This window comes from Melopsittacus undulatus, chromosome 4 (genome assembly GCF_012275295.1).
Source record: "Melopsittacus undulatus isolate bMelUnd1 chromosome 4, bMelUnd1.mat.Z, whole genome shotgun sequence".
NCBI classification, from domain to species: domain Eukaryota; kingdom Metazoa; phylum Chordata; class Aves; order Psittaciformes; family Psittaculidae; genus Melopsittacus; species Melopsittacus undulatus.
The window spans coordinates 13,337,406-13,365,349 of NC_047530.1; the positions used below are offsets into that span (position 1 = coordinate 13,337,406).

Below are 27,944 nucleotides of genomic sequence, written 5' to 3' on the forward strand. Positions count from 1 at the left end.
GGCACAACTTTCAGTAAGAAGCTTTGCTATTAACTGAATAGGAAGCATCATTGAGTTATTTTTTGTTATCACAGTAAAATAGGATGTTGGGTGAGGCAGGCAGAAGAGCTTGTCCCTGGTCTGAACCTCTTTGTGACAAAATGCAAATTCCTTTTCTCAGCTGGAACAGAATTGTATTTGTACTGAAGACATTTGAAGATTTTGCCCCTACTTTCTTCACTGGCTTTGGGTCTTCCTGCCTCCATTTGGCTGTAAATACATCCCACTGGTGCTTTCAGGTTTGGATTTCCACTCAGTAGAAGATATCACTGCTTCCTTATATTAAAGAACTGTTGTGAGTGCAATTAATAAAGTTGCAAAACTGAAAAGTAAGTGGAAGAGCTAAATATCATTACATAATGAGACCTCATTCAGAGTAAATGATGTGAAAAATGATTTCTTGCAAAGAATAACAAATTGCCATGGCTTTTTAGCCTAATTGTAGATGCTTGATTCTAATTTGTCATTTGTCATTTCCATGTTAATGAGAGGTTTAGACATAATTACAGCATTTATGGCAAACAACACATTATCATTTTCCAATGCTTGTGAATGCTTCCTTCTTTAGAAATAGAAAAGCTGCATAATTATCCTCATTGTGCCCCTCCAGGGAGGGCTCTACAAGTAATAATGTCCAGCTCCCCCTGCAGAACAGGTCTTGTGCAAGATGCTCCTCAAAGGTGGTTGATCTCATTAACCTTCTGCTTTTGGGGAGCTGAGACTCAAGAGGCATGAAGTAATTTCCTGAGGGCACTTGGCAGTGCTTCTGCTTCTGGATAGCATCTTCTCTTCATCACTCTTACGATGCAAAAAATGGTGAGAGCACCATTCTAGTTGGTGTTTAGTTTCCTGGTTTCCAAGGTTGTCCAGCTCATCACGGTCAGGGAGATGGTCCTCATGCCCTATTCACTGGCATATTGCAGAGATTTTGCTTGATCAAAGCTGGGTTTGACTGCTGTTAGTGGTGATGTGAGGGTTTTATGGGTTTCCAAGAGGATGTCATCTAAGGTTTGGAAAGTCCTGATATGATAAGCCTGTAACTGCTGTTCTGGAAAAAAAAAAGTGTAATATTTGTGATTTTCCCTGCCCACTGTGATTGTGGATTTCTATTGCACTGATAGATGTGATAGCTAAAATGCAGGATCAGGAGCTACGGAGCAGCTCAACCTGGGCTTCTCTCTATGGGGTGGCAAAAAGCAATTTTGAGAAGCTTTAGTGCACAGTAGGAAGGAATGGTCCTAGTGCATTGACTTGAGATGCTGGTGAACATGTAATTTCTCTGTGATGGGCAGCTGTACCATACCATCGTCTTCCACTGGCAAGCTTCATCTCAGAGCTACTCTGAATTTTGGCCAACATTGTGAGAGGAGCAACAAGCTGTGATAATGAGAAACTTTTGGCTTTCCAGTCTCAACTGTCTATGACCCCTTTGTCCCTGGAGCATGATTATTTAGCTTAATTACTTCCTCTTTGTAGATCTACTTCTTGTCCTGGTTTTACTAGGATTGACTAGGATTTCAGTAGGATTTGCTTATAGAGTACAATGCTGCTCCCTTTCAGCCTTTGCTGTAGCTGAATGAGCCAAGCTGTCTTTTGCTTTTCCTGTTAAGATAATGTCTGCTTTTGCATCTTAGCTCTGAGATCATCTGAGCATGTCTGTAACAAAAATCTCCCGTATGTGGCTTTTTATTACTAGGGAAGGTGAAAGTAACTCAGAGAAAAATACTGGGACACCAGCAATGTGGATATCCTTTACAAGTATCTTAAATGTCTGGGGAGTAGTGTGGACTAGAGATATGTACTAAGCTTTGGGGATGGACAGATCCCCCAGTGCCAAATATGAGACTATGATTCTCTGTGTTAGGATATATCACAAATTAGAGATTCACTTCCTCCAACTCCTCAAAGTGGGGCAAACTGTTTCTTTTTCACTTCTTTATCTTCTGAGTTCCTCCCTTTTGTAGACCAGGCTCAGGGCCCGGGAGATGGCATGTAATGTGTTTGAAGTGGAATAAATCGGTGGGCACTGCTTTTAATTATCCCAGCTCACGCTTCTTCACAACACAAAGCAGCCTGTATAGCCTGCATAGCAGAACAGACAAGGTGTGAGTGCTGCCAGAGCATTAATGCTAATCTGTGGACAGACAGCACAGTGCCTGCCATAAGCAGCAATCCCTTGCTTGCACGGCCTGTGCCAGCTACAGCTCCCCTGATCTGGGGAGTCTGAGTGCAGAGGAGGGAGCTGGAGGAGAGCGCTGAAGTGCAGTTCTGCTGGTATGCCATTTGCTGAAATCTTTGAGCAGCTTCTGCAGTTAATGCTTAAAACCACTTCAGCCTTTCCAAACGTGACATGTCCTGGGCTGCTACTTTCAAGTTGGCAAAATTCAAAGCACTGACACTTGTCTCACTCTGTTGAGAAAAAAGCTTCTCCATGGTAATAATGACATTACTGAGACTCACAAACACAAAATGGGATATTGGACCTCACTCCTGCCCACATTCCAGCCCTGTCTGGCTGGTGGCTCCAAGTTAGTTACATCTCCGTGGCATTCATGGTTTTCCCTGTCTGTCTTGCAGACCTGGATAGCCAAGGTGGGATTGAACAAGGTGATATGGACATATATAGGGTGGGCTAGTGGGAAGCAATGCATGCAGCAGTTGGCACTGGCCAAATCTTAGGCAGTTGTTTGTTACTACATCCAGTTCCTGGAGAAAGAGGGTGAAGAGGGCTGAGAATAAACTTCTGTACTATGAACGGGTCACTAAGAGCTCAGCATGTGACTTTGTGACAGCAACAGAGGAGAAAGTGCTCTCTTTGTTGTGTTCCTACAGAGACGTTCTCTTGTTGCTACGTTATGAGTCTTCAGCTTCTTGTAACAAAATCATCAGGGGAAATGGCCCGCACAGATGTGAAGCATTGGAGCAGGAGGGACTTCGTTGACTTGAGCCTGGCTCAGGTGTTTCCTTTGGTATGAGATGGGAGTAAATCACTGCCATTCAAATGATGTAGTGATTTCTGCTCAGTTTATATTGGTATAAGCGTGCATTTGCAGTGTCAGAGCAATTGCAAATTCTCTCGGAAATGAACTTAGACTGTGTTTAGGGCTTTTCAGCTCTTCTGTGGCCACATCTGTTCTTAAATCCACCTAGTGTTGGATAAGAAGATCCCTAGGCACCTCAGTAGTCTTGACTGCTTGGGATACTTGTCCTGTGGCCAGCCCAGCCTGGAGGAGAACAGGAAGAAGTCTTCTCAGTTCTTACTCTGACAATATGGTAGCACTTAGGATGCTGAGAGTGCAACCATTGTACAAGTGCTTGGGAACAATCAGAGCAGCTTTTTTTCCTCTCTGTACCATGTCCCTGTAGACCCCTGTGCTGTCACTGGCAGCATTTTCTCCCCTTACAGGTTTTCCCTTGGATCAGGGTGCTGGGAAACAAAACTACTTTAGTTGCAGTGGATGACCTATCCTGGGTGTGTGTTGAGATTTCCTGAATATATGCATGCCCAGAGAGACTCCCCATCCAATGGCTGTCTGAGGTCTGGTGGGGTGGACCAGCCAGACAGCTGGACATGCATCTCCCCATGCACATTGGGGTATGTCCGGGGCAGTTCCTCAAGAGCGTAGCGTCTGTCACTCTTCTGCAGCCCAAAGACAGCATCTAAAGGGGAAATAGTGATAGGATGTGAATGATTCAAACATTTTTGGGCTGAATGAAGCTGCTAAAGTTGGCTCCTATGAAAGCTCAGCCAGCCTTTGGCATCCTCCCATGATACTGTTCTATGCCGTGGCCAGTTGGAGCAGTGATGTGATTTCTGTTATAATGTTGTGGCACCTTATAAATGTACTTCGCTGCTGCCAAGCTCTGAGTCTCCAAGTAAGTCAGGCCTCTGCTGTCATAGGAACTGCCTTTTCCTTGGCACAATTTCCAAGGTCTGGAGTTACAAATCGGAGGACAGATTAACCAGGTGGGCTGCACAGCATCAAATTGACACCACATCACTGGCATGGGATAAACCCATGAAGTGTTACTACAGCATGGGATAAGGCCACATTCATGTGAAGGTCACGTTGTGGCAAAAGACCAAAGAGCATAGAATCCTGTGGAGGCAGCGGTCCCCAGTCAAAAAAGAGCTACAAGATGCCACAATGTCAAAGAAAGAAAGAAAAGGGGGTTTGTTGTAGTGCTGATCTTCATTCCAACCCAGGAGCTCTGTTCCTCTGGCATTCAGACTGCTGCAGTGTTGGACACAGCCTACAATGAGGCACAAACCCTTTATCTGGGAGGTGACTGTTCAACTTCGAAATTGCCTCAAAATGTTCCTTAACCTGAGCCCCTTCCCCTTTGAAATAATTTTAAGAAAGCTGCCAGACTCTGCATGAGACTTGCCAGCAGCAGGGAGCAGAGCATGTTTCCAATGGAAGGGCAGATTTCTGCTGCAAATGGATCCATCACCCTGGTTCAAGTGGGTAGATGATTGTCCATGGTCACCTTGGTTCCTGTAGGCATCAAGCAGCCTGGTATGGTGAGAACTGCCTCTGATTTATGTTTCATTTTAGTCAGTGCTGTAGTAACACTTCGTGGCGCATCAGATCCTGTTGCTAAACACCAGTTTAGCCTGGTGTTACATGACTTCAGGGGATGCACACAGAGGACTTACCTCCCCCACTTCATATGCTATAAATTTAGGGTGGCAGTGTTCATTAAAAATGCATTACAGTGAGTAGAAGGCATCATTCATGCTGCCTTGGCACGATGCTGCATGCTATTACCTCCCTGTCTGCCTCACTTCCAGGCATGAAGTATTTTTGTGCCATTGCTTTCCTGAAGCTTGGGGTCTGATCAGCAGTCTCCGGCACCCAGCTCTCCTGTGATCTTGGTGACATGGTCTCTGAAGGGTGTCATAATTTCTGGAGTTTTAACCTTTTTTTAGGGGATAAAAGCTGCCAGTGACAGAAGCCATTGGTAGACAGCAGGAATAAATCACTGGGAAGCGTAAGCACACTGGAAAATCACTGTACTACTAGTAAGATCCTACCATCTCCATTTCTCTCCACGGTGGTTTTCTTTGCTCATTCTCCTTCTTCTCTCTGTGATCTCCATTGTGCCTATTCCCATAAGTCTATGGTGAACATTACAGGTCGATGGGAGAGGTTTGGGGAAAACCCATTCACTTTCTTCACCTGCCTAATAAAACTATTTAATCTTTCTTCTCTTCTTCACTGGCTGGACAAGGATCCTTTGCTCCGTGGATTTTCAACCTTCACTGTTGTTAATTTTACCATAAGTATAAAAGGGAATTGACCATTTTGTGCTTAATGTATAATGTTTCTGAGTCTTTGGTCAGGTTCATGTTGACCTTAGCAGACAGTAGGTGAGGCCTTACATGAATTAAATGGAACAACACCTTTTCATAGGCTCTTTGTTAGCACCAATTGTAAAGTCCAGGCAGGCAAAAACTGATGAGTAGCAGTTGGGTATCACCTCCTCCCTGGAGCTGGGCTTCTCCTGACATCATGCTAGTTTTCCTTATATTACTGAAGGTATCAGTGGACACTGCAGGTGTATAAGATGACCACAGCCCTGGGCAGGGCATGCCATCTGGCAGTGCCTCTCTTCTGAAGTTAGTGGAGTTTCTCTGCATAGCGAAAGGCTGAGTTAGGTCTGTTGTCCCACATTTCATGATTCTTCCTGGAGCAGGAGTGAGATCAGGTTAAATTTCTGTCACAAATACATGCTCAGAAGAGCTTTCTGAGGAGCAGAATTCTTCCTTTTTTTTGGTCCTATATTTGTCAATTTGCTTCTCCCTTCAAACATTCATTAAAAACTTTTCTGCATGTTCTGTCTTCAGGAGTAGGTAATGCAGTCTGAGTGGATGCTAATGAGAGCAGAGAAAGGAGAATATATTTGTTTTTCCTTAGCACCCTAGGTACTTTGATACTTAAGATAATGGCCTCCTAAAGAACATGTTTTTGAATGAAACCATTTTACTGTGATTTAATATTTGTACTCTGTTAGCTTCTAGAACATCACATTCAGATGGAGGTGTTACAGTAGGGGCTATTAAAATATGTAGGAAGCAGCTCTGACACAAGCAACTTGCAACAGAAAAGACCTACTAAATATTATATTTTATACCCTTAATATTCTCATGGTAAGGATGGCAAATGGAATAACAGAGATTAATCTACTTGCCTGTGGTTACACAAAAAGTCAATTGCAAGGGTATTTAACTGGTGTCAGGAACCCTAAGTCCCTATTTTGTGTTTCATCACATGAGCATCGAATCACAATGGGAATCGATGTTCAGTTTGTGATGCAGGAGGAATATGGGATCAGACTTTTTCTGTTAGCAAATATAAACAAATGCATTTTCCCTTTGCAGTTAACACTGGACAGTGCTCATGTTCCTATATATTTGTATAAAAATAAGTCTCTGAGATAATCAGATTTTATTTCTGTCATTTCAGTGTTGCTCAGGGCTTTGTACTTAAATTACTAAAACAATTGAACTATGTTTGCTGAAAACATAGCTCAATATATTTTTTTTCCTTTAAAGGTCAACTCCATTTTAATTTCCAACCATTTAGTACCTTATTGATCTTTATGTCATTTTATGGTGAGTGCTGCATCTGGCCATCCATAATAAAGGCCGAAACTTGAAATAAATATATTCTTTTGGAAAGTGCCCTATTTCAGCCTTGCTGTAGGCAAATCCTTCATGCAGTGTCCCCAGGAAAAATGAATCTGAAAATTACATTTGCTCTGTATGGAAGGAAAAAAGCAAACCAAGAATCTTTTGAACCTGATTAATTTCAGACATAAACTGAAGTACAGAAAGAAATTTTGTAATTTAGGTGCTGGTCCTTTAAAGTAGATAAGCAGGCTCTGTCAGGAGGACAGGAAAGTCTGTATGGCTGGCATTTAAAGAGAGCTGAATGAATAGTTTGAGAGCTGTACAGAGAAATGGCCTCTCCTCTCTGCAGTGGGAAATATAACATGGTTTCAACTGGAAATTTGGAAGGTATTAGCCAAATAACAGCAACTATTGTTTAGCTTCTGTCTTGCAGCAGAAATGAGATGCTGTTAGAGCAGAGGGATGTGTGAGGCATTCTGCAGCCTCTCCAGCTTTTTCACTTCCTCCATCACAATGCCTTGACATTTAGTTTTCTATTGCAAATATGTATATGTCTTTCCCAAATTATGGTCATGCGTGCAGGGTTATGGAGCAGAAAATAGGCTTGTTGAAAAATGGGCCCTAAAAGGTAGCATGGGACCTATTTCCATTTCGTGTTCTTTTTCTACAAAAAAAAAACGGGGTCAAATCCTGCAGTTGTGGCGTGGCCAAAAACACCAGCAATTTCATGGGGACTTGATGCCAGAAAGAGCTAAAAGATTGGCTTAATCATAGAATAGTTAGGGTTAGAAAGGACCTTAAAATAATCAAGTTCCAACCCCCCTGACATGGGCAGGGACACCTCACACTAAAACCATGTCACCCAAGGTTCCGTCCAACCTGGCATTGAACATGGCCAGGGATGGAGCATTCACAACCTCCCTGGGCAACCCATTCCAGTACCTCACCACCCTTACAGTAAAGAATTTCTTCCTTATATCCAATCTAAACTTCCCCTGTTTAAGTTTTAACCCATTATCCCCTGTCCTATCTCTACAGTCCCTAATGAAGACTCCTTCACCAGCATCCTTGAAGGCCCCCTTCAGATACTGGAAGTCTGCTATGAGGTCTCCACGCACCCTTCTCTTCTCCAGGCTGAACAGCCCCAACTTTCTCAGCCTGTTTTCATATGGAAGGTGCTCCAGTCCCCTGATCATCCTCGTGGCCTCCTCTGGACTTGTTCCAACAGTTCCATGTCCTTTTTATGTTGAGGACACCAGAACTGCACACAATACTCCAAGTGAGGTCTGACAAGAGCAGAGTAGAGGGGCAGGATCACCTCCTTTGATCTGCTGGTCATGCTCCTTTTGTTGCAGCCCAGGATACGGTTGGCTATCTGGGCTGTGAGCACACACTGAAGCCAGCTCATATTCATTTTCTCATCGACCAACACCCCAAGTCCTTCCCCACAGGGCTGCACTGAATTTCCTTTTTGCCCAACTGTGCCTGGGATTGCTCCCATCCAGGTGTAGGACCTTGCACTTGGCATGGGTAAACTTCATGAGGTTGGCATCAGCCCACCTCACAAGTGTGTCAAGTTCCCTCTGGATGGCATTCCTTAGCCTCCAGTGCATCAACCGAACCAAACAGCTTGGTGTCATCGGCAAACTTGCTGAGGGCACACTCAATCCCACTGTCCATGTCAGCGACAAAGATGTTAAACAAGACCGGTCCCAACACCGATCCCTGAGGGACACCACTTGTTACTAGTCTCCAGCCAGACATTGAACCATTGACCACAACTCTTTGTGTGTGGCCATCCAGCCAGTTCTTTATCCACTGAGTGGTCCTCTTATCAAATTGATGTCTCTCCAATTTAGAGACAAGGATGTCATGTGGGACAGTGTCGAACGCTTTGCACAAGTCCAGGTAGATGACATCAGCTCCTCTACCCCCGTCCATCAGTTCCATAGCCCCACCATAGAAGGCCACCAAATTGGTCATGCAGGATTTCCCCTTAGTGAAGCCATGCTGGCTGTCACCAAGCACCTTGTTGTTTTTCATGTGCCCTAGCATGCCTTCCAAGCGAATCTGCTCCCAGATTTTGCCAGGCACAGAGGTGAGACTGACTGGTCTGTAATTCCTTGGGTCATCCATTTTCCCCTTCTTGAAAATGGGGGTTATGTTTCCCTTTTTCGAGTCGTTGGGATCTTCACCTGACTGCCATGATTTTTCAAATATGATGGCCAGTGGCTTCGCAACTTCATTTGCCAGCTCCTTCAGGACCCACGGATGGATTTCTTCAGGTGGTAGGACAAGGGGTAATGGGTTGAAACTTAAACAGCAGGGCTTTAGACTGGATATAAGGAAGAAATTCTTTACTGTTAGGGTGGTGAGGTGCTGGAATGGGTTGCCCAGGGAGGTAGTGAATGCTCCATCCCTGGCAGTGTTCAAGACCAGGTTGGATGAAGCCTTGGGTGAGATGGTTTAGTGTGAGGTGTCCCTGCCCATGTCAGGGGGTTGGAACTAGATCATCTTAAGGTCCTTTCCAACCCTAACTATTCTGTGATTATACGATTCTATGTCTTGTGTACATTCAGGTTCTTTAGATGGTCTCAAACCAGATCTTCTCGTACAGAGGTCTTCATTCTCACAGTCCCTGCGTCTGCCTTCCAAGACTTGGGTGGTGTGGTCAGAGCCTTTGCCAGTGAAGATGGAGGCAAAGAGGTCATTCAGAACCTCAGCCTTCTCTAAATCCTTGAGTCATTTCTGCAGCTTGGTTCTTGGTATTGGTGGCATTGGATGTCACATCTTCCCAGCTGCTGCAGAGTGGCTCTGTGCTTTTATTTGTTGCTCTTTGTTTTCTCTTATCCCAAAGATGATTTGGGCAGATTGTAAACAAAACAGAGAGCCTGCTGACAGCAGCTGAGGATGTAGCCCTAGAACATAAATTAGGAAACAGCCAGCTAAGGCTCTCAGTGTACCTTAAAGCTTTTAAAAATATCTCTCATTAAGGTTGAGATACTCTTATGATGGAAGGGTAATGCTTCCCTCATAAGGCATTGCCCTGTAAACCTGCACATGAGTGTGGCTTGCCTGGCAACAACAGCCCTGCCAGTCATTATATGTGTTGGATTTCTATTCTGTGTATTCTAGCTCCTGATAACTTTATCAAATCTTAACTGTTTGGACTGAAATTTTCCCATGGTGCTTGCCCCAGACTTTTAAAGAAAATTTTAGCTAAAGAAACTCACCTGCTCTAGGGTGTGAAGAGAAGAGAAAAATAAACTATCAATAATTTTTTGACTGGAGACCTCTGAGAAAAAAATAATGGGCAATTAGAAGTGGTATCCTGCTGAACATGCAAAATGGGGGTTTCTTTATTCACGAGTCTTGGTTTTGCAGCTTTACTTACCTTTTTAAGATAGCATTTGTGAGCCATTTGTTTATGTAGCACTATCCAAATACTACTGCATAAAAGCAGCAATTGAAGAGCTATGTGTCCTATGAAAGAAAGCTTTCATGTGCTTTTTTCAGTGGTTTTTTTTTTCAGGGCACTAATATATCTCTTCAGAGTTTGTGGTAATTCCTGCATTCTGAATTCTTGCAATATTCTGCCATAGAGATGTTTTACTTTGTCTCCCAGTTAAACTCCCTCAGTGGCTCCCCCTCCCGCAGCTGAAATCATGCTGGACTGGGATGGACTTGTGCAAGATTGGATATAAAGAAGAAATTCTTTACTGTTAGAGTGGTGAGGTACTGGAATCGGTTGCCCAGGGAGGTAGTGAATGCTCCATCCCTGGCAGTGTTCAAGGCCAGGTTGGATGAAGCCTTTGGTGACATGGTTTAGTGTGAGGTGTCCCTGCCCATGGCGGGGGGGTTGGAACTTGATGATCTTAAGGTCCTTTCCAACCCTAACTATTCTATGATTCTGTAAGTGCCCTCATTGCTTGCTGCACGGACCAGGTGAGTGGTATTAACCCAGACACCCATAACCCAGAGAATGGATTAAAAAAATCTCCAAAGAGCAACAAGATGAACTCAAGACTTCTGTGAAAGCACTACCTGGCTTTGTGCATGCTGCTTACCTTGGAGAGGAGCTGAAGCAGAAATTCAGCATGAAGATCTTCTGTCAGTCTGGGAAGCCTTGAGACCCAAATCAGGGTTTGCTGTCTGTTGTGTCTCAGCCAAGGGAACATAGGGGTTGGTGTTTGAATTTCACCACTGATCAAAGTAGAAAACAGCTTATAAAAAATTGCAAGGGGGAAGGAAAAAGAGAAATATGAGCTGATGCCAAGGGGAAGGCAGTGTCAAAAGGATTGATAAGGCCTGGAAGGAATTAGGAAGCTCACTGGAGCTTCTGCTTTTTGGGTAAGCATGTTGAGTGGTCCTCCCCATCTTAATTTCTCTCTCAAGAGGTTTGCATAGGTTGTAGCAGGCTGTAGTGTGCAGCCAGGCTTGGGTTGTAGCTGGGTGGCCAGAGAAAAAGTTATTGTCAGTACAGTTAATAAACTGGACAGTTGTATCATAACTATTAGAGTTCACTTTGTTAATTCAGAGCTTACCCAACCAAATTTTTTTTTCTGAAAACATAAATGGTAATTGTCAGTTTGACATTTTTTTGACTATGCAGCCATTCAAGTCTTCTTGAGTTTGCCATAGGGGAAAATGCATTCATCAAAATTCCCGTCAAGTAGATATAGTTTTCTTCTGGAATTAAAAATATGCTGCCTTCCAGCCAAATGCCACTTTCTGCATTATTTGTGCTAGTAACTAAATTGGCAGTTGTGTTTTTCAAGGAAAAGGAGCCAATGCAGCCTTGTGCCATTAACTTGCCAGACTTGAGCAGATGAAGCACAGAGCATTTCTGCAAAATTGTTCTCGCTACTGTTGGTTAAAATAAAGTCTCGCTTGCAAGAGGAAGGAATGAAATCTGCAATGTAACAGGACAGATTGATTGGTGTATATGGACTGATTTAAAAAAAAATCTCTTCTGTATTTGTTACATGTTAACCATCTCTTCTTTGCTGAAATGAGGAATTGAGCTTGGAAATTGTGTCCATAAATTGAGGAAGAGGAGAATTAACTGTAGCAAACGGCTTGCTTTAGTGTTCGTAACAGAGATTCAACAGGTGGTTTAGAGGGCAGTGCCTTTTTCTCACTGCAGAGGTGTACACAGATAGCTGCTCTGACAGTGGGGTGTCTAGCAAAGTCTAAACATGAAGGATGAAGTTTACTCCTCCTGACTACCACCAGATGTTAGCTCCAACAGCAAGCAACAACAAACCCAAGCCACTTCATGCTGGAGGAATGGGAAGAGCAGGGTAGCGGGCAGGAATGGAAGAGGTGAATGAATTTGTCACAGGGAAAAAGGCAATGGCAAAGCTGTACTGAGCTACGTCAGCTGCAAGGTACAGTTACGTTTCACTGTACCATCACCTACACAAAGCCTCCTTCCTACATATTTGCAATTTCCACACTCTTGCAAATATGTCAAATCAGCTTTTTCTTGCCTTAAAACTCCCACACCTGAGGGTAGGATGAAGACCTTGTCGTGGCTGGAGGAAGGCAGAATAAGCCCAGCATCTGCATCAGGCATTTCCACTACTCAAAAGGCTACTCCCTTTGCTCCTTGGCTCCATCCACCTTTGCATCCTGCATCTATAGATTGCTTGCAGTGGGGACCTTGTCCTTAAATAGCTTCTCTGGTTCCTGGGATAGGGATGCTCTGACTTTAGACAGACATAAAAGCAATTAACGGTAGCTGTTAGAGCAAAATCTCTTCATGTCCTGAGTGTATTGGGGTGACTGATGTTTTCTGATTTCTCAGAATGAAGTTTGGTGCAACTCTGTCAGCCTATTGCATTTGAGGGACTGCAGATGTAATGGTTGGATCAGGTTACCTGGGCTCCATGTAATTCTTAACCATAAAACCAGCTTTCAGTCCTTTTTTCTGTGCTTTGGAGAATACATAGGATCTTATGCGCCACATTTTCACCACTGGTCTGGTGGTTGTTGGTGGAGAATTATTAAAAGAGAAGGTGCTAGATGTACCTTCATCAGTATCAAGATAAAGTTCTGGAATGAAGATATAAATGCTGAATTTGAAAATACAGTGTGCAAGCAGAGGGATAATATGCTAGTTTTGCCATGGAAAACTAGAATTGCTTTAGACAATGATTAAAAAAGAGAGTATGATTAAAACAAGCTGATAAGATGAAACTAAAGTGACAAGATAAAGCAGCAGAACATCTAAGAGGGGAAGGGGAAGACAGAACTTATGGCAGAAGGGCATGAATTATTGATTGAAATCTCCACCAGAAGGTGTTTGCATTTTCTTATCTGGGAAGGGAGAGAATGAACAGAATTATTAAGCAGCTTTATCATTGCATTGCAGTAGATAATTAGGCAATTAGGATTACTAAAAGTTGGCAAAGCGTGAAGCCCAGAGGACTTGTGCTTCTGATTTCAGAGGGTGGCAAGGGAAGCAGGGAAAAGCCTTTGGTGAGAGATTTGATGTTATGTTACAGTGAGGCTTAAGGCAGAGGCTGGCTCTGGAACCCAGTACTCTGCAGCTTCCAGAACACAGGGAGTGCGAGAGACCTGACTAATGAAAAAGGACTTACTTAAAGATGGACTATCATTGGAACAGCAACTAGAAGTGAGGTCATGAGTAAAAGCATAAAGAATAAGGGTTCAGGGAAGGGGAGCACAATGAGTTGGAGTCGATGATTCTTATGGGTCTTTTCCAACTCAAGGTTTTCTATATTTTATTGGTTCTAATAGTGGTACATGTGGACTCACTTTTTTTCCATGGTGGGGGTGCATGGGAGCCATTGAAGTTACTGTGTAGTAAATATTTTGTGAGGTTTTTCCAGATATTTGCCCTCAGTTAATATCCCCCTCTCCTCTGTAGAGAGACTTTGCAGGGCTATAAGCTGAGGGTGCTATGAGATCCCTGAGCCAAATACCAAGAGATCGCATGCTTCCCTAGGAGGAAAGTGTTGGACTGTGGTTTAGATGTACAGTGCACAGGGTCTGTTGTGCTACCTTAATTTTGCTTTCTTTGGTCAAAAGTGACAAATACTGGATCTCCCCTGATGCAAATCATGCAAATACTTAATTGTCAGAGGGTCTTTCCAGCTGAACTTGGAGGCAGCTTCCAAACCCCTTCTGCTTTGATTCTCTGTTGTAAATTATATCCCTTTGTAAAGAGGAGCCCTGCAAAAAAACAAATTAACAACTTGGGTAAGCTGGCTGAATCTATTCTTATAGGGTATGTAAAGCTATAGGACACAGTGGAAAGAAGAGGGTTGGTTTGGATGTATAGCATTGAAGAGTTCAGTGATGAAAGGAGATATTGGGCCATCCAGTGCTGCACACCACAGATGCTCAAACATCACCTATTGTCCCTCTCCTGAGCCCTCAGCCTGCATCTCTCGAAATCTGAACTTTCAGAAGGGTTTTGCTTATGGGGGTTTTTGACTATCCCTTTGAACCAGGGTCCTCCAAAGAGCCAGGCAGACACTGCTGGCTGGTGCATACGTCTGCAAATTAGCCTAACTTCTTTAGTTCTTTAGTTGGCACTGTAGTTTCTTAACAGCTGGCTGCACGTTTTGAAGGGGAAGGCTGGATAAAAATGACAAAAAGTACACAGTGCGTCTGTAACTGCCTGAATTCATCCCGGGCTTGTTCTGATGCCAACGCCAGACAACCAAGCTCCTCCTCTGTGCACCTGACCTGCTTAATCTTAAGCTATATGTTATTTAAAATGAATTTGCTGAGATGCAGACATTATATAAATCACTGAGGAAATGTCAGATTATATGTAATTTTCGTAAGTGCTCCACACCTATTTAATTTAGCTTCCCATGAAACCAAAGGATGAAAATCAAGCCAAAGCAGAGTTTGGATGAGTTGCTGTCCTTAAAATGCCATGGAGTATGAGCCAACACTGCAAACACCTGTTAGTAATTTCTCTCCCAGAGACTGTTGTCATTTGTTCAGGACATTGTGATGAGGAAATGAAAAATAAATGGACTAGAGTATTTGTTACTAATTATTTGCTTGGCCTCATTGCAAGTCACCTAGTATTTGTGGAGAGTGTTGCATTTTCATGAGAAAGTGCCATCCACAATGTTCCTCTTCCAAGACCACGTTCACAATATTAATTATGGATAATGATGCTTAATTAGAGTCTGAAGTCCAGAATTAATTGATGGTAACCATTTAGCACAGTTACCAATTTTAACTTGAAAAAGTGCTTTATCTCCTACCCACACCCCTTAGTGTTTGCATATAGATAAATAATTGAAGTAGTAAGTGATTGGTTTTAATGACACGTTGAGTTGTCATTTCCTCAAAAGCGTTAAACCAGTTTTGTGCACTAGTGATATTAAAAGTGTTTGTAATTCATGGTAATCCAGTGCTCCTTGACTTGCTATAGCCCTAACCTGACTGGCTGTGGAGCCAGCGGGGGACAGGCCATGGCTGTGGCTGCTCTGCACTCTCCACTCCTGCCCAGGAGAGCTGGACCTGCTGCTGCTGCACACCGGTGCAGTCCTGCCAGGACATTGAAGGGTTAGCCAGGTTTTCGACTTCCTGCTGCCTTAACCTCATGAATTTGGGGCCATTCTTTTCCTCTAGCAAAGGGCAGAGGCTGTCACAAGCCTCTGTCAGAGAGGCACCCAGTCTGGGAGAAATCACATTGTGGTGTTTTCTGTGGCTTGGGTTGATTCATGAAAGCATTTGACATGCTCTACATGGCTGAAAACAAGGTTGGTTTTAATAACAGGCAATTGTATAAATAGCAAATAAAGATACACAGAATCTGTGGGTCTCGATGAACATGCTGCTGTTGTTTTGTGGAGCAGGCAAGAATGAAGCCAGAATTTGTGTTTGTTGAAAATAGGTAGTAGACTATTATTAGATCAGCCCCTGCCTCTGACTTGACAGAAATACTCCAGAGCTAACTGCTGCTTTAGAGGCACTGATATTCAGTGGCAAGAAAGTGGGTCAACTGTGGACGAGATCACCAATCCAATATAATTATTGAGAAAGACATGTAAAAATAGGCTTTGTGCTTAGCTTCAGTCAAGGACAATTGGACACCTGTAGCTGTCTGGATGTCCATGGAGGACATCAAAATGTGCATTATGGTTTTGAAGCTGTGCTGTTACAGTGTGACTGTAAGTCACTATCACCACTCCTCCTGGCAGCCTGGAGTAAAACACAATAGAAATATTGAATATGGAGTTGTGAGAAGGTTCTTTGGCAAGAATTTGAGATGAATTCCTTTGATTTGCAGTATTTGTATTTTTAAGAAGAATTTTCCTGGTATTTGGTCTCTCTCATGCCTGTCAACAGGTAACAGCATATGATCTCTCCTTGAAAGTCTAAAGGAAACTTACATCCAGTGTTTGTTGTACTGTTACACCTAGAAACCTGGCTGAGAAACCTAGCCTAGGGGAGCCATGCATTTCCTTGCTCTCTGGTATTCCACTGGAGTGATATTCAAGGCATACAGGCTTGAACTGGCAGAGGATGCTGATCATGTAAATTGAATTTACTACGGCTTAGTCCATGCACGTCAGGACTAATGGTGGGAAGAGTTGATAAAAGCAGACCTCTTGTCTTTCCCTAGTGCTGTAGGTGTCTATCTCCTAGATAACTCTTTTTTTTTTTTTTTTCTCAGCTACCTGTCAGAAATAAGTGGATTTGTGTGTGTGCATCTATGCTTGTTTCACACTTTTTCACCTCTAAGACAATTTGGGTTCTTCTGTTTGGAAATTGTTATGTTACTAATAGCTAAGAAGGAAGTATTCAAATTGCTTTGAACTTGTTAGAGTTTAATTCAGTGATGCTGAATTCTGGGCTGGATCTTACTACTTCCTAGATGCTGTGGTTCTCTGTATTGTACCTGAGACAAAAACCCACCATTTACTGATTGCCCTACTGCAGCACCCTCACAGTAAGGCTCTCATTTCAGAAGGACAGTTACCCTGAGTCATGTATGTGCATGTGCAGACTCTGATATTGCTAATGCATGCTTTGAAGGGACCTTCTGTAAGAAAGAAGGCTTAGGGTGTCACTCTGTAAACAGTGTGTTACATTTGGGATCTAATGTGTCCTAGGAGAAATATCCCTCAGAAGGACACTGGTGCATCTAGGAGTCCCCTGGTGCTTGTAGCCTTGTCCTCCTGGAGAAAAGGGGGTCCTCGACCAAGGCTTAAAACACAGCTGCCAAACCCTGAAAAAAAAACCCCTGATATTTAACTGTTTGCTTGTTGCTTACTCATGGGCAGGAATTTGTTATAATACCAATGGATCTCTCAAAGGCTGAGCATTTTGTCTTTGGTGTGGTAGAAACAAATCCAGTCACCTGTGGAGTTCATGAGTCGTGTACCTGCTGCTAAGCACTTGCAGTTCTTTGAGAGCAGCTGAATATTTAATCCCAAAGTACATGCCATTAAAGACTTTTAATTCTTGGGTATCATATTTCATGGGGCTTATATTAACTGTTAGGAAATTAAAGTCTCTGTGATGGCAGTGTGAATTTACTTGGTTTAGTAATTTAGCACCTCCAGTGCTATCCCAGTCTTCTGGTGACTCCTCTGAGCAGGCAGTGGGCTGCTTCCAGAAAAGCAGGGGAATAAAAGACAGGGAATAATACTTTTTTAGGCATCACTCCAGGCTATGCCTCATAGAGGGGAGAATATCTATGTGGAGGAGGTCGGTGGAAGGGAATAGCCAAGCTTTAAGGTTTTCTCCTTGTCATACATCCCAGTGTGTGTAAGAGAGCTTCTGGTTAAAACCCCACAAGCTGAAATACTGTTTTTCATCATCCTTTTTTAATCCCTGTGAAGATGTGAATTGCACAGGCAAAAGCGAGCTTCTTGCCTGCCAATTCACTTGAAGAATTTCTCTGTTGATTTGCTGCATTTGCTCTTTTCATGTATGAGAGGAAATATAATCAAAAGTGTTATCAGCTTGTCAAGTTAATTAGTGTCTCTTCTAATACTATCGTTATCATTTGTTACTAATTAATATAAGTAACATGATTACAGCTTCTTTGTCTTATTTTTCAGTGAGGAGCTGGATGGAGAAGCTGAAAGATAAGGTAGGATCCTCAGTGTTTCAATTACTTAAAAGCAAAAGCATGTTTACTTACAGGAATAAATAAACTCTTGTCAGTGCAGTTCTTTATCTTTACAAAGACAATTGAGAAAGGGCTTAGATTTTTCTCTAGAAGGCAAATGAACTAGATATTGGTATTGTATATAGTTGTGTATATCCACAATGCACCCCTGATGAGTAGTAACTAAAAGAAGAAGGAGGAACAGGGGTATTTGATAGATTTCTCTGCATTAGCCCTTCTTTTCAGACAACCATAGTTACTTTCTTAATTGCCCTCTATCTTACCTTTACCCCTTTTCTCTAAGTCCTAAGCTTTGTGGTGGGTCCAAATCAAGAGGATCTGGTGATTCTCTCTGGTGAGAGGCTGTGTGCCACATCACCAGCTCTGGACAAGACCTTTACTGCTTCCGTGTGCAAGAGCTGCAAATTCCTGGAAGGAAAAAGAGCAAATGCAGGAAGACTGAAAATATAACACAGTCTTTTCTTGCTGGTGTTACTGGGTGGTGGTGCATGGAATCAGGAGTTGTGCCAGCCACAGGCTCTGCTGCCCTAGAGCAAATAATAACATTGTGAAATGGTTGTGAAGCCTTCCAAATCTTGTGTTGATGACAAAGCCATGAAGATAGAAATGAGGTGACAATAGTGTTTTTAAAACAAGAACACTTTCTGACTCAAAGAGCTTGGAAACTTTTGAACATGATCAGAATCAATAGATGAAAAAAACACCACGAGGAATAATGACTCAATAGGAAACTCTGAAGCCCCTGAAAATATATCTCTAAATTCTAATCAGATTGTAATCTGGTGTATGCAGCCTTCCCTCATGATCCCCACCAAAGTTCAGCAGCACCTATTGTGGTTTAAACACAGTCAGCCACAGTCTCTCTCTCATTCCCCCCCTTCTTGCCTTCCCCCTGCTCCCGGAGGGATGGGGAGGAGAATCAAAAGAATGTAACTCCCACAGGTTGAGATAAGAACAGTCCAGTAACTAAGGTATAACACAAATCACTACTGCTACCACACATAAAAATAATGATAAAGGAAATAACAAGGGAAGAGAATACAACACCTCACCACCTGCCAACCAATAACTCCCCCCACCCTGCCCAACCGAGCACTGGCTGATACCTTGTCTGACCCCGCAGTGAGCCAGCCCTTCCGGGTAACTCCCAGTTACCTCCTGACCATGATGTGCTGTGGTATGGAATACCTCTTTGGCTAGTTTGGGCCAGGTGTCCTGTCTCTGCTTCCTCCCGGCTTCCCCTCCTCCCTCGCAGAGCATGAGACTCACAAAGTCCTATGGCCAGTCTAAACATTTGAGCAGTAACTGAAAACATCTGTGTTATCAGCAATGTTCCCAGGCCAAAAGTCAAAACACAGCACTGCACCAGCTACCAAGAAGGAGAAAAATTACTGCTACTGCTAAACCCAGGACAGCACCTTATGATGAAGTCTGAACACAGAGATGGAGTCTGCATATCTGTTTTACAGGACTGGGAGTGGAAAGGTTTAAAGTGGGTTGCTGCCCAGCCCTTGTTGAGTTGCTTTTCTGCCTACAATAGGAAGGAGGCATGTCTAGTACAATCGATGCTCATAACAGAGCACCTTGGCCTGGGATTCAGCCACAGCAAATGCTGAAAGAACAGAGAATGGTTTTCCCAATGAAGGTAAAAAGCAGACACCAAGACTTGTGAATGTGGCATGCATGTGTCACCTGCTCATGCCAGACCTACCTCAGACAGCACAACACAAGCTTGGCGTCATCAGGTACCTTCTCACTGAAGCTGCAGCTTTCACTTATCTCCTCTTTGCACCTTGTTGGCTACCTCTGTCCTTCCTTGTCTCAGTGGTGTGTGTGTCTCCAACAGAATTGCTTTGTAGAGCAGGTAGATGTGGCAGTGCCCAGCAGAGGCATTTGTGTAACTGAGGCTCTGCTAGTGTCCACTTACGAGAGAAACTTGGTTCTGAGCCATCTCCCTTCTCTGGAGAATAGCACACGTGTGGAGGCAGTGTCTTTCACCTTGCTCTCTTTTCCCTTAAAAAGTCCAAAAAAAAACCCCACTCCCTCTCCCACAACCAAATGCAGGTGTAGCAAATCACTTGCAAATAAGCCTGCTCACCCCATTTCCTCCTCTTCCTGTGGAGTTCATCAGTACCAGTCATATGTGCCCCTTTTATTTGCTGTTGGCTTTGGCTCTATTGTAATATAGAGCTCTGTCTATTTTACATAGAATAGTTCCTCCATCCAGAATATCCTTGCACATGATGGCCCCATCCCTGAGAAATGAGTCCTCATATGTCCATTAGGGCTGCCCTGCTGGGAGAGGGAAGGCTGTAGGGAGTGAGGGACAAGAAGCATGGGTCAGTGACAGATTTATATCTGGTCTGCAATCACTGTTCAAGTGTTGCATTTTGTATGCTGAATAATGGACATGAGGTTTCTCTGAAGTTCTCTGTTGTTGTTATCTCAAAGTCCAGGTGAGCCAGGAAGGTCGTGGTTGTGGATTGAGCGTATTGAAAGCATCCCTAGGATCTGCAAAGAAGTTGCATCTTCCCCATGGATAAGGGGTAAAAATGTGGCTTCAGAGCTGCCTGTGAAATGGGGTTTTCTATGAAGCAAATGCAGAAGCCCTCATGAGTTGGGCTGCTGTGTTCCACTGTGTGTCCTGGCTTGGAGAAAAGGTCCTGGATCTGCTTCATGTTGCAGGCTTTTGGGGTATAAATCATTGGTTTGGGTATTAGGGGAAGCCTGTAAAAGGGCATGGGCTGACCAGGCAGAAAAAAGGCTCACAGGCAGTCTAGGAAGTTCATCATATTAAAACTAGTGATTTCTGATATAGAAATTCAACAGGGCAGCAATTAAAAAGCCATTTCCAAATTTCCCTCACTGCCTGTGCCAGCAGCAAAGTTCCAGAAATAGAAAAACCAGGGCTGCAGTAATTAGGTCACCCAATTAAGGTACCTTAATTGCCTTGCAGATATACAGTCTTTTAGCTGTGTTCTCACTAACCTCCTTTTCCAGGAACTGGGGTGCAGGCATGCAGCCCCCTCCAAGCACTTGTGCTGATCAGGACTGTTTTTTTCTGGGAGGGTGCTCAGGAAACGTGCACAGTGCACCTCAGGATGCTTCAAGCTTTGGAATCCACACACAAAGGTGTTACTATTTAAAGCTCTGAGTAGGTACTGGAGGGATTGGGGAGAGCAAAACAGCCATTGCTAGCATTGTGTCTGCCCTAGATGAAAGCAGTTATTTTCGTTATGCAGGTAAGCGTACAAAGCTAAGGCAGCATGCACTAAATAGCTCTTCCCCCCCACACACTCAAAGGATTATGGAGAAAAGCAATTACGGTGTAAGCGAATATTGTTAAGCTGTGTTGCAGTTTGGGAATGCAGACGAAGATGAGTGCTTGTAAACAATGGACTGAGGCTTGCTAAGAGCTGTCTGATAGTCATCTGATTGGTGCATGTGTCCCTGGGTAGGTGTAAAATCTATTTTGAGGGGTATAGATGGTGAAGAGTAAAGCTTTAGTGCCACAGCAGAGGACTCTGTTGCTGCAGTGTGAACAAAGGCAGTGCTAATAAGGGAGTAAGCCGTTGCCTGCCTCCCTTACTCCATTGAGACCCTCAGCCTGAATTAGGTGAGGATGCTGAAGCAATCTGGTGCTTTAAGACTTCAGTTAATTTTCATTTAAAACAGTAAAATATAAACTAACAAGCACTTGGGAATATTTTCCAAAGGATTTTGAATATTTAAATGTGCAACTTTAAATTAGTCATGCTATATGTGTATATTTTTTTTAATGGGCAATGCGAATGTAAGGATCACAGCAACTGAATTAGAGCTAATTTACATTTGCTGTCCTTCCTGTAAGGCCAAGCTTAAGGTGTGTGTGCTCTCCCTCTGTGCCGCTGTCCTGCTCATGCAAGTGACCCCTTCCCATAAAAAGCAAAAGCATTTCTTTCAAAGATTTTTGAGGATGAAGCCAAGGAGGCTCAGGCTGGGCTAGGCAGGGGGAGGGCAAACTGCTGCTTCTCTCTGAAAAGTGAGTGCAGCCTGCCTTTGCATTTTAGTTCCTTCAGAGAACCAGCTGTGGGTGCTGGGAGCAGCTTCTGCCATTGCCATGCTGAGATATGACATTAGTGTCCCCGAGCACTTGCTTTGCCATACCAACATGTCTACGGGAAGCATGGGAGCTGTGTATGCCTTTACTGGAGGTATATTAGCAGTCTGGCCATAGTAAGACACTCCAGCAATCATAGCTGGCCAGGAGGATGCTGGGTCCCTTTCCTATCCACTTCTGATGATGGAGGTTAGTATCCCTGCTTCACAGAGCAGCCACTCTCTGAGAACACCTCCTCGCCCATTCTGCCTGCTCGCTGGCTGATGCTTGCTGTCTTGTCTGGTGGCTCTTATACACTGTTTTTTTCTGCCTGCTTCTGTCACCCCAGGGCAGTGGTGCAGGGGGCTGTGGGTAGCAGGGTACCAAGGCACACCTCACTGCAACACTTGGTGCCATGCTGCTAGTCCAGATCTATGCAGAAAAGCATAAGAGCATCTTTCAAGTCTCTGGGTTGAGCTCTGCTGAACATGGCCAGACATATACTTGTGCCTTGATTTATGCTGGTGGTACCTGGGGAGCTCAGAGAAGCACTCAGCCTGCTTTACACAGGTTGTAGTGAAGCTGTTTGGGGGGGTCATGGGTCTTTGTTGTGGCTCAAGATTGCCTGCTTTTGGCAGTTGAGGTTTTCCTTCACACGTACACCTGTATTAGCAGGCGCTTCATCCCAGCACTTGCAACTCTGCACCAAAATTGTTTCCTGTCCTAAAGGTGGATAAGTACTGCAATGTCTCAGCTATCACAAGGACGCATCTGTAATAAAAACTGACAGTGAGCTGTGGTGGTTACCAGCTTGGGCCTGGAGTGGGGGCTGGTTGGGCTTAGCAATTCTGCAACAGGGCTCATCCTATGCAGACAGGTGATAGGGACTTAAATAAAATAAACTGTAATGAAAGCAGTCCTAGACTGATGAAAAACAGCTCTGAAAGGATGGTCTTGTGAATGCTGCTCTGCTTCTTTCTTTTCCATGTAGGCAGGATACATGTCTGGGATGCTGGTTCCTGTAGGAGTTGGAATAGCTGGAGCCCTCTTTATCCTAGGAGCACTCTACAGCATTAAGATTATGAATCGCCGAAGAAGAAATGGCTCAAAGAGACATAAAAGAAAGGTATGGCAACTGCAAAGGAAAGCCCCCATCCCACCCACTCTCCAATTGTCCATTTTTTCTGTTAAGTGAGTGCAGCCTGATTATAGTTTGTTTGGGTTGAAGTGGCTGGGAGCTTTCAGTTAGAGTATAAGGGGGATCTGAATGCTCTTCATTTCCTTTTTGCATATGGAGCTCTTTCATGTTTATTTTCTTCCTCTAGCAGAGGGAATTTAACAGCATGCAAGACCGAGTCATGCTCTTAGCTGACAGCTCTGAAGATGAATTTTGAATCAAATTGCAGTGCCCTTGTGATAACCCGTGACTTTTAAAAGAAGGGAGGGGGAGAAAAGGAACAAGCGACTTTCTGCTGCATTGCTGCTTCCCGCCATCCTGATCCACCGAGCAGTGATCAGTACACCCCGGCAAAACAGCATGCTATGCTCTACGTGTACTCCGCAGTGATGTTTGTTTTGATACAGTAGTGAGATTTCACATTCACACCCAGCGCCTCATTCAGATCCACAGCGCGTCTTGTTACAGCTGGAGTTGATCCATATGGATTGTTATTTTCCTATTACCCTGGTGTACTGTTTTGGTCCTGGCTGGCAGTAATCTAATCATAACAGCAGCGCTCACCTAACCCAGGAATGGAAATCTTTACTGTGAATGACTTCTGTCCAACTGATTTTAAATGTTACATTACCTGAGCTAGAGTTCATTAGTGCTAATATTAGCTGCTGTGCTTAATTAATGAGTTACACACTTGTATCCCTTGCCACCTGAGAAGTGCCCATGTACAGTGTCCTTGATACAGTTTGAAGCACATTTCTGCACTCGGGTCCCTCAACTTTCACCCCTTCTTTCTTCCTTCAGCTCTGCTTCATGCTTCTTGGAGACACACAGGAATGGCCTCAACACTTGATTCACCACAAAAATCCTAATCCATTTTCAACCAGCACTGTCTGTTACAGCACAATAAATACCAGCACCCACCTACTGATGGATAGTCTTGCATGGATCTCTTAGCTTTTGTTCAGTGTGCAAGTAGGCAAGAGAAGAGCAGGTCAGGGGTTTCTTCAGGTTCTGCCTCCTGCTTGAAGGATGCTAGTTACTGGTTATTCTCTCACAAAGCTGCATTCACATAGAGATGAAAGTGGAACATCTGTTGCCTTTACCCACTGGAAAGTGCGTGAACTACAGCACCTTTGGGGGATGTGGATAGATCTGAATGCAGAAAGGCCCAAAAGGTTGCAGAGCAGCTGACTGTCAGTGTTGAGGGATTAGTGGCTAATAGCTGGAAAGCAGCGGCAGCCACAGCTGGGGAGGTGTCTGCTGTGGAAAGGTGCATGGTCGCACTGGGCCATGGGGGAAAGGTGAAGCTATGGAACAGATGGCTGCAGAGGGTTGTGGAGGGGCAGCCCAAGGGTGGCACAGGGTAAGGGCAAGCTCATCAGGTTGCATAGTCAGTGTCTGAAGTGTCACAGGAACCAAGCAGGGGAAACTAGGGAAACTAGTGTTGCTTTGCACAGAAATTCCATCAAAATAACTAGAAAAGGGGCTTTTGGTTGTGAAATCACTTCAGTCTGGCATTTATGCAAGATATCCATGTTTTTGAGGTGGGAATCATCCTTCATACAAGGAACAGGGACTGTTGCTGGAGTAGATCTGATTAGAAAATAAGGCCAGACCACACATCTGAAATGAATTTCCACTGAGTCTTCAGAGAAGTGGAAGGGAGGAGAGTTTGAGGAGGGACAGATGCAAGATTTCAGTCCTTGTAAAGGTGTAAAGGTCTGTCAGATTGTAAAGGGTGGATGTTGATATAGCAAATGTCTTGTGGGCATATGAGTGGGTTTGCAAGGTAGAAAGGACATTCAGAAGACCCTTCTGAAGTGGAGTTCTCTCTTGAGAGAGTGAGGGCCTCCTCTGGGTGTTAAGTCATCAGATGTGATGTTTAGCTCCAAACAAGCAGTGCTCTTCAGAGCCCAGGTATTTTCCTGTAGGCTTTACCCATGTGCCTACTGAGTCACCTGGAGAAGGACAGGCAGGTCAACCTGGTATCAAAATGCTGCTACTAATGCTAGTCTTCCAGTTGAAGTGTGTGGTCCCTCACACATTCATCCTGCTTAATGTGTGGTAAAACCTGGTCCATCAGCATGTTGGGGAGTCTTCATACCCTAATCTCTCTAGGACAGGTTTTCCCAGCCAGGGCTCCACAGTGCTTGCATCTCTCCCTTTTCATTCCTGAAACTTTGACCAGGAGAATTTTGCCTTGCTAAAAGCAGCTGTGTGTTATGAACAGGCTCTGACTGGCAGTTAAGTTCACATGCCCCTACCCAAAATCAAAGCCTCTTTCTTTTATATTAGGTGATCAATCCAAGCTGAGAAGTTTTCCTTCCAGACGGATCTCTCCCTATTTATTTCTCATTCCTAAGTCTCTTGGAGCTTGGAGGTGGTCAGGAGGTGCTAACAATCCAGTGGTGCATTGCTAGTTGTCTTGCAGTTTTGAAAATCAGGAAATGTTGTCCCTTGTTCTTTGATAATTTGTTCCTAGCAAGGCGTGATGGGGGATGTAAGGTTGGAACGACTTCTCCTCCATTCTGGGTTTGTGGAGAGTATCTCCAGAAAGGCTTGTCTTTTAGGTACAGTGCCAGGCAGGCTGGAAACAAGACGGTGTAGGCAGCTGCAGGACGTTCATGAAATACTTTATCCTGGTCCAGCCAGGGAGGTATGGAGAATAAGCAATGAAAAAAGGCACGGACCTCTCTGAGAAGAGGGTATGTGTCTTGGAGCAGAAGGGATGGGAGCTGGGCATGAGTCCTTTATATGCAACTGTAGCCTGAAAGAGCAACCCAAAATAACACTGGAAAAGAAGAGCTGCCAGTGACACTGCAGAAGAGAGCATATGTACCAGCAAGACCCAAGCAGCTAGAGATCAGCAGGGTTTTGTACAATGACAGCCTGTGAAGGGCAGTCTCCTCTTGCTTTTCTGTTAACGGTGCTGTGCCTGCAGGGTGTGTGATAACAACACAAGTTGTGTTAAGTAAATGATAAAATGCAGAGCTCCTGGGCCAGTCTGAGTACCTCTGCTTTGGCAGCACAGGAAGAGCTTTATGGAAGGGCTGTCAATCTGATAAATTGTGAAGGCTGGTAAGGAGGAGCTGTGGCCTTTTGTTGTGCTAATAAATTCATAGTTTGGGAAACACTGACTTTCTACAGTGGCAGGTTCACTGTCTCTCTTCTACCTCCCGCACCATAGAATCAGCTAGGCTGGAAAAGATAGTTGAAGCCAAAAGGGAGGTCCAGCTGCATGCATGGTTTGGTGTTGACTTTCTGATCTGTGCTGGAGAGATTTATGTGCTAGAAGGGCTGCCCAAGTATTTTGCCTGTGGTCCATCTTCTGTTCCAGTTCTGTGTCTGGCTCTGAACTCTGTCAGCTGAGGTGCCTTGTTGGGAGATACTCGTTGGAAGAAGCTCTACTTCCTGCATCGCTCAGCAGTGCAGAGAAATTACAACCAGTGTCCACTTCAGGTGGAGGTGTTTGTTGAATAGTTGTTTTTGGTCAGGCACCTGTCCCAGAACCTGGAGGCTCCCCATGTTTTCAGCTTACCTATTCTTAATGCGGAGGCAAGATGGACAGTCAGAACCAGCCTTGGGGCCTGGTGAAGCATGTAGGAGCCTTTGGAGCACAGGACAGGGTTTTCTGCAATGCCCCTGAAACCAGTGCAATTTCTGTAGCACATTAAAGCACAAGAATTATTCAGCTCCTTCCCTTCTTATCCAAGGCTACTAGACTTTGGATTAGGCTCTTAAAAATATTCTTTATACAATTTCTGGAGTTTGATTCATTTGCTTGAAATTATCAGATTGCAGATAGGAGGGTTTCAGGTGGGAGCTGAAGTCTGCACTCTCTTAACTCTTTACTGATTTAATCTATACCTCTGCAGTGCCAAACAAGCAGATTCTTTTGAAAGAGGCAGGACAAAAAAAACCTAAACAAAAAACGGGTCAAGAAGAGCTCTCCTTATTTGTGCTGGGTGAACTGCAAAGCCACTGAATGTAGAGGTGGGTCATGGCACTGCCAATGCAGCCTTGGCCTCATGCAAAGGCACAGCTGGAACAGCAGCTTTGCTGCAGCAATAATAATCTCTCAACTCAGCATGAGTCACTCGCCTCTGTTTTTGGGTTACCTGATAGCACAAGCCAGAATTTATTGTAGGCATCACGCAACCGCTTAGCATCCTCAGCCCCATTTCCAGCAGGAGAACCAGCCTGCCTGATGTGCAGCTCTTGCCCTGATAAAATGCACCTACACTATACAGCTGCTGACTTTTAAAGGTGTCTCTAATGCCACATGTTCACCTACGTAAGGTTTCTCTGGACTGCACTGCTTCCATAGAGTGATATTAGCAGTCCTCATGCTTTCTTGTGGTTTTATATTTTGGACAAGAGTAACTCCTCATACTGTAACTATGGAATGTAGCACTTTGTAAATTAAAACATGGGAAATAAAGAGCTGTCCATCATACCCGACTTCACGCATCTTGTCTCCTTGATCTGTGGCTCATGGTATTCACTGTCTCTCAGGTGGGTGAAGTAATTGCATGGAAGATTTGAGTGTTGGTCTTCTTTCTTCCTGTTGCATGGTTGGTGCAAGGACTCAGGCTGGGCTTGCAGGGGTGGTACAAGCAGCAAGGAGCCTCAGCCTCGGACTTTTTGGGTAAGATTTACCTGGAGGTAGGTGTTGGCTATAGGGTGTGATGAGTAACGTGCCATATTCCCTCAGCTGGGTTTCCAGTAGCTGTAATGAGCCTAAACACTGACGTGCTTACACCATTGTTCTTTACATACAGCCAGGCATCTTTTTGTCCATACCATGACAAATGTCCTTTACATTTTGTCCTGTGAGGAGGGTCTGTGCCCATGTGCCCTGTGATCTTTCAAGACC

The 27,944-nt window shown here is 44.1% G+C and overlaps 1 protein-coding gene across 3 annotated transcripts in view; it reads left to right on the plus strand.

Annotated features, from left to right (window-relative positions):
* The window catches only part of ARMH4 (armadillo like helical domain containing 4), a 70,512-nt gene extending 42,983 nt beyond the window's left edge, over positions 1 to 27,529 (plus strand). The window contains exons 5-7 of one of the 3 annotated variants that reach the window (XM_005152355.3): positions 17,743 to 17,774; positions 22,883 to 23,017; positions 23,217 to 27,529. In XM_005152355.3, the coding sequence (XP_005152412.2) occupies positions 17,743 to 17,774; positions 22,883 to 23,017; positions 23,217 to 23,285 (236 nt within the window). In that variant the 3' untranslated portion in view covers positions 23,286 to 27,529. The remainder of the gene's footprint in view (positions 1 to 17,742; positions 17,775 to 22,882; positions 23,018 to 23,216) is intronic. The other 2 variants (XM_031051951.2, XM_031051952.2) reach the window with 2 other exon arrangements.
* The last annotated feature ends 415 nt before the right edge of the window (positions 27,530 to 27,944 follow it).